Source organism: Corvus brachyrhynchos, unplaced genomic scaffold (genome assembly GCF_000691975.1).
Source record: "Corvus brachyrhynchos isolate BGI_N302 unplaced genomic scaffold, ASM69197v1 scaffold130, whole genome shotgun sequence".
Lineage (NCBI taxonomy): Eukaryota > Metazoa > Chordata > Aves > Passeriformes > Corvidae > Corvus > Corvus brachyrhynchos.
Window position 1 is genome coordinate 862,630 of NW_008236193.1, and position 6,464 is coordinate 869,093.

A 6,464-nucleotide genomic window follows, 5' to 3' on the forward strand; every position below is an offset into this window, starting at 1 on the left:
TCCCTCCTGTCTCTTCTGCGCCTTCGCTTTATCCTCCGCATCCGCGGGGTCCCTCGGTTCTAAGTCCCGTTCCTTTTCTACCGCTTTTAAAGTCTCCAACACCGCCCTCCAGGTTGTGAGCCGAGTTTTTGCAGCCTCATCACCCCGGGAAGCGAAATCAAGAATTCGCAGTCCAGCTTTTTCCCAGGTTGCCACCTTAAAGGCACCCACAGCAATAAAGTTTTTAGCACTTGTTTATCGTACTTAATGCCTCGTTTGTTTAGCATGAGCGTCCATACATTTACTGTAGCTTTTTCTTCTTGGGATATTTGATTCCCCATGGTCCCCCTTGGGACCTAGTCGTCCCAAGGCTTTTGGCACTTCTCCCTGTAGCCTACCTAGTCGTCCCAAGGCTTTTGGCACTTCTCCCCAGTGCTCTTTGGCTGCAGAGCTCCGTCCCCTCCGCTCTCTCCCGGCGCTCAATTTTCTTGCAGTTCCTCGCACGCCGCACCGGGTGTCGATGTTGGGGCAGTCACGACACGCGCGGACAGTGCCTCGCATAAAGTGCAGAAGAGGCTTTTATTAAACAAAGCAGCCCCTTTTGTACACTTTTTGTATGTTGTCATTTGTGTTACAGATTCATTGGGTGCTAAACTACTACAATAGACTTACGGGCTACTATCAACTAAAACATATAGTCATTGGCTACCTGTAGCATGAGCATTCAAGCATTCAGAAAAATAACAGGTGTGGATATGTTGCTGTTTTTCTCCTGTTTTTTAACTTTCATGCTTCTGTTTATACTATATCCTCATGGATAAAAACTAACTGCTTTTCTTCTCACGGGCTTTTCTCACGAGTAGAAGTTACCCATGTCCAAATGAAGGTCTGTGAAGGCTGCAGACCTGCTGTTGGCCTCAGCACTGAAGGGCACCATCGTGAAGCAGATCTGCAGCACTGCCCTTGGGAGACTGCTTCAAGTAAGGGTCCTGCTTTGGGGATGCAGCTGTGATACCAGAGTGTCCCTTGCAGGTGCTTTTCCCCGTGTTTTGGTGCCCACTGAGGCACAGAAATGGGTGAGCTGGGGATGAGCTCCGCCTCGAGGGAGGCGGGATGGGAAGGATCCCTCCTGGAGGAGCCTGGGCAGTGCTCTGTCCTGGGACTGACTCTCCCTTTGCTGCAGGACCCCAGCAGGTACGAGTATGGGCAGACCAAGGTGTTTTTCCGGGCTGGCCAGGTGTCCGTGCTGGAGGAGCTGCGTGTCCGGAGCCCGCGGGCAGCCTGCACCCAGCTCCAGCGGCACCGCCGGGGCCGCGCTGTGCCCGCAGCGGAGCGGGGACACGGCTGGGGACAGACGGCAGCGCTGCCGGCTCTGGGCTGGGCTCTGACACGGGTGTCCCCGTGGGGTGGGGCGCAGGCTCTGCCACCCCCTGCCCAGGGCTTTGTCCTCCCTCTGCCTAAGGAGCCCCCCCTTGCCCTGCTCTCTGCCCTCTCTTTCAGGCTTTGCTGTCCCTTCTCTGGGCTCTGCCACCCCTTGCTCAGCTCTGTTTCCTCTATAGGCTCTGCCACCTCCTGTCTAGGCTCTGCCACCCCTTGCTCAGCTCTATTACCGCTGGCCTGAGCCCTAGGGTATATCACCATGTCCCGCAGCCATAGGGAGGAGGAGGAGAGAAGATCCAGCAGGCAGGAATTGTGCAGCAAGATTGATTTATTTAATTCTTTTACAAACTCTTTTATAGACTTTTTTCTTCATATTCTAATTGGACAAAGGATCAGCCACCCCTTGGGGTGATTGGCCAAATAAACCATCCATTATCAAAATATTTTTCTAGTATACCATAAACAAGACTTTTCAAGGTTGCAGGTGTTTGGTTGTTTACAGAACTCTGCTACCGCTTCTGCGTGAGAGAAAAGTCTCTCACGGACTTAGAAAATGGCAAGAAAATCCTTGCTAGCAGCATTTTTGTATCTACACAGCTCTGTCCCCCCTCCAGGCTCTGCCACCTCCTGCCCAGCTCCCTGTTCCCCCTCTTGGCTCCCTGCCCAGCTCCCTGCCATCCCCACAGGTTTGTGAGGATGCTGCGGAGGACCAGGGCTGCCATGGTGCTGCAGAAGACCCTGAGGATGGTCCTGGCCCGACGCTCGTTCCTGCACCTGCGCCAGGCCGCCGTCACCATCCAGGCCTTCGCGCGGGGCCCGTTTGCCCGGTGCCGGTACCGAGAGGTGGGAGCCCAGCAGGGCGGGGGGTGCCTGGCTCCCCTCCGGGGGTGCCGGTGGTGCCACCGCCCTGTCTCTGCCCCTGCGGGTGGTGTGGCACCACCAGGCCGTGCTGATCCAGAGGCTGGCTGGCCCGGAGGTGCTATGGCCACGTGTGCAAGGCTGTGCTGCTCCTGCAGAGCTGCTGCCGCCGGGCCCGGGTGCGACGGGAGCTGAGCCGGCTGCGGCTCAAGGTGCGCTCGGTCAGGCACTACAAGCAGCTGCACAAGGGCATGGAGAGCAAGGTGATCCAGCTGCAGTGCAGGCTGGACAAGCAGGTGGGTCCCAGGGGGGTCCCAGGGGCAGGGTTTTGTGCTGACCACCTCTTACCTGGCCCTGGCCCAGCTGTGTCCTGGGCCTGGGGCAGGAGCTGATTGCCTGACGTGGGTCCCCAGGAGAAGCGGTGCCTCTGGGTTTTGTTCCCAGGTTTCTGTGCTCCTTGGGACGGGTGGGGCACTCCCTTGGGTGCAGCCTCACAGCAGTGTCAAGTGCTGGGGACAGTCCTGGTGTGACATGTTCCACTCTGCTGCTGGCAGCATCCCTTTTCACCATCTGGGTTTCTCTGCTCTGACTGTGGCTGCTCCAGTTCTGGGGGTGTCTCTGGAGGACGAGGGAGGTGGTGTGATCCTGTCTGGGAGTTGGAGGAAACAGGGCAGGGTAATCCCGCTGTGAGGACCAGCCTGGTGGCGGGGAAGGGACCCACATGTGAGCTTTGCCATGGCTTTAGAGCCCATGGGGGTGGCAGGTCAGGGACAGCTGCTCTCCCAAGGCCTGAGCTCTGGAGGGGGAGGATTCTATGGCTCAGGGCTCCAAGGAGATGATGGGAAATGGGGTCTCATTACAGAGGGGCAGCCTGAGTGCACGGGGCTCTCAGTGCTGTGACACGTGGGGATGTGTCCCTGCCCCTGTTCCTGACCCTGCCCCTGTTCCCAGCCCTGCCTGATGCTCTGTCCCTCGCCCCAGGCCCAGGAGAAGCAGCAGCTGGTGGAGCAGCTCTCAGGGCTCAGGGCTGCCCATGCTGAGGAGCTGCAGCGCCTGCAGGATGAGTTCTGGTGGCTGCAGGAGGACACAGCTGGCAGTGCCCAGGTCGAGCAGCTGGAGCAGCTGGAGAGGCACAGCTGCCTGGGCCTGGAGGTCGAGGAGCTTAGGGAGGTCTGTTGGGGGATGCTCCTGCTCCTCTGGGGCTCCACAGGGCTCTCCTGGGAACATGCAGTGGGAGTCCACTGGGCAGGGCTCAGGCTGTACCTCCCTTCTGCCTTCCCGCAGCGCTTGGTGGAGATGGAGGCTGTGCAGCTGCAGCTGGGGGAGGAGAGAGATGCCCTGATCCAGCACACGTTGGAGCAGTCAGGATCTGGAAGGTAAAAGGGGTGCTCTGACCCCCTCATCGCCCGGGGTAGGAGCAGGTCCTGCAGGCAGAGGCACATCCCCTCTCCGAGGGGTCACGGCGTGGTTGTCCCCACTCCCCTCTGTGTCCGTCCCCACAGAGCTGCACCAGCAAATGGCACGGGAGAGCCAGGGGCTGCTGTGGGAGCTGGAGGAGGAGCAGGAGCGCTACCGGAGCCTGGAGCAGGAATACGCCCACCTGGAGCAGGACTATGAGACCCTTCCACAGGGTGAGGGCCCGGCCCGGAAATGGGAGCCTCCGGGCAACCCCTTCCCTGGCTCCTCATGCGGAGTGGGCAGTGCTGGCTGCTCTGCTCTGGGAGAAGTGTATTCCCCAGTTCATCTGCTGGGGGTCCCCAGCCCAGGTGCCCTCCCGAGGCTGTCACTCCTCCAGGGGATGTGGCAGCAGAGGATCAACCTCGTCCTTCTCTTCCCCACTTAGCAAAGCACCTGGAGACGATCCCCTTCCTCAGAGAGCTTCCAGGGCTCCGAGAGCAGCTTCTTGTCCTCCTCTGTGTCCACGGCTCCCTTGAGAGACGGCTCTGACCTGCAGGCTGAGGCCAGTGGGGACACTGGGGACAGTGTGGTGTGGGTGACAAGTGGGCTGTGCCTTCCCTTGGCTGTGGGGACAGATGTGCCCCAAGGCAGCTGGCTGGGGGCTGGTCCCCTCGGGAGGGCTATCCCCAGGATTCACTGGCTGGTCTTTCAAGCCCTGTCTCTGCACAGGGGCTGGAGGAGCCACAGCCTGGTAGTGAGACCCTGAGTGGTGTGGGGAGCCAGGACCCCTTGGAGAAGTCGTATCTCCTCCCCAAGGAGGAGCTGGCTCGGACCTGGGAGGAGCTGCCGAGGTTCAAGGGCTCATTGCAGCTGGAGGAGAAGAAATGCTTGGAACTCCTCAAGTGCAGGGTGAGCTGCTGCCCCGATGCCATGAGCAGGGCTGGGTCCAGGCTGTGTCCACGCTGGCAGGGCTGGGTCTGGACTGGTCTCACCCCGTTTTCCCCTGCACAGAACACAGCGGAGATGCCGGGACCGGGCAGGAGCTCAGGGCAGGTGGTGGGCGATGACCTGAGATATGCCTACGATGCAGTGCAGGTTGCCAACAGGTGAGTGTGCTCCCAGGGAGATGGTCTCAGCTGAGGCTGGCTCCCCCATGCTGCTGGTGGGGCTTTTCCTGGTGTTTAACCAGCTGTGGCCCGGCTTGTGGTGCTGAGCAGCTGCAAATCCTCTTTGGAGCAGCCCCATCCTCCCTCGTGAGAGGCAGGCACCCAGCTGGGAGTGGGGCACCCCTGACTCCCCTTCCATCCGCCCTACCCAGCTGTGTTTTCCTGGATCGGGCTGGGGCATCCCACCGTGCTCAGAGCAGCTCTGTGAGCAGGTGGGATGTCCTGGACTCCACAAGAACCTCCTGAGCGCTGGTGGAGCCCGTTCCTGGGCTGTGCCACATGTGCTCCGTGCTCAGAGGGGAAAGGCTGGGGCTGTGCTGCCTCAGGGTGCCTGGGCAGGGGATGAACCCCAGTTCTGCAGCTTCTGGGGGGAAAGCAGCTGCTGCTTCTGCAGTTCTGCCTCCTCGGCAGCCTCCCAAGGGCTGGGGTGGGGCTGTAGTGCCTCAGTTTCCCTGTGCTGGTGTGCAGGCTGCTGGTGAGCCAGCTGAGGGAGGAGAAGCAGCAGAACGAAGAGGAGGTCCAGGGGCTGCACCTCGACATCTGCTCCCTGAAGCAGCTGAGCCAGCAGCAGGCAGGCCTGAGCCAGGAGCTGCAGGGCCAGGAGGGGCTGCAGTACCACGTGCTGCAGCTCGAGAAGCAGAACTGGGTAAGAGGGGCTGGGGGACAGGAGTGGGTTTGGGGCTGACCCCTTCCTTGCCGTGGGATGAGCTGCAGTGACTCCTTAGGGAGCGATGTGGGAGCCCTGCTGTACCCCCAGCTGGGACACAGAGCACCAGAGCAGAGCCTGGCTGCTTGAGGCACCACCCAGGGTTTGTGAGCCTCTGCGATGAGCTTTTTGTACCCTTTAGTTGCTGCCATGCTGGAGAGCGAGCCCATCCAGGGCTTGTCCTCCCCCTGACCCCTGGCCATCACTGCTCCTCCTCAGCCTCAGCCCCTGCCCACTCCCTGTCCGAGCTGCTGCAGTGCCTGGGCTCTTTCCACGCCACTCTGGACCGCCATGGGCTGGCCCCCAGAGTGGGCCACCAGGCCCTGTGCCAGCTCCCCTTCCTCATCAGTGGCACCACCCTCAACTGCCTGCTCCTGAGGAAGGACGCCTGCTCGTGGAGCTGTGGCATCCAGCTCAGGTCAGTCCCCGAGTGGGGCACGTGTCCCTGGGGGTGGCAGGAGGTGGCCCATGCCCTGCCCTGAGCCGTGTCCCTGGCAGGTACAACACCAGCCGGGTGGAGCAGTGGCTGTGGGCGCAGGGGCTGCAGCAGAGCAGGAGCTCTGTGAGGAGCTGGAGCCCCTGGTCCAGCCTGCCCAGCTGCTGCAGGGGAAGAAGGTGACAGAAGAGGATGCCGGAGCTCTGTGCAGCCTCTGCACGGTGCTGACGCCCCAGCAGGTACTGGGAGGGTTGGAGCTCTTGCCTGCTGGGCATCCACCTTACCCTGGGGCTCCTGGGACCAGGCTGTGCCCAGAAATGCCAGGATGTGCCCAGCCCTGCCCTGTTGACGTCCCCCCCCTCTCGTGCAGGTTGTGAAGCTCCTCCGGGCGTACACCCCGGCCGTGGGGCTTCAGCAGCAGCGTGGAGGTGAGCGGGGCCCGGGGGCTGCCCTGCATGGACACCCCCACGCTGGGGCAGTCCTGATGTGACCACTGTCCCCACAGAGGCGGCTGCAGGACCAGTACAGTCCAGCTCCTGGT

The 6,464-nt window shown here is 61.2% G+C and overlaps 1 protein-coding gene across 1 annotated transcript in view; it reads left to right on the forward strand.

Annotated features, from left to right (window-relative positions):
* The window catches only part of LOC103620810 (unconventional myosin-Vb-like), a 21,043-nt gene that overhangs the window by 12,460 nt on the left and 2,119 nt on the right, over positions 1 to 6,464 (forward strand). Inside the window, 18 exon segments of the mRNA XM_017738968.1 lie at positions 866 to 959; positions 1,163 to 1,380; positions 2,046 to 2,246; positions 2,318 to 2,513; positions 3,199 to 3,387; positions 3,502 to 3,578; positions 3,580 to 3,593; positions 3,720 to 3,910; positions 4,061 to 4,185; positions 4,188 to 4,524; positions 4,627 to 4,721; positions 5,250 to 5,427; positions 5,507 to 5,528; positions 5,630 to 5,671; positions 5,674 to 5,905; positions 5,986 to 6,049; positions 6,052 to 6,162; positions 6,294 to 6,351. Coding sequence (XP_017594457.1) covers positions 866 to 959; positions 1,163 to 1,380; positions 2,046 to 2,246; positions 2,318 to 2,513; positions 3,199 to 3,387; positions 3,502 to 3,578; positions 3,580 to 3,593; positions 3,720 to 3,910; positions 4,061 to 4,185; positions 4,188 to 4,524; positions 4,627 to 4,721; positions 5,250 to 5,427; positions 5,507 to 5,528; positions 5,630 to 5,671; positions 5,674 to 5,905; positions 5,986 to 6,049; positions 6,052 to 6,162; positions 6,294 to 6,351 — 2,444 coding nt within the window.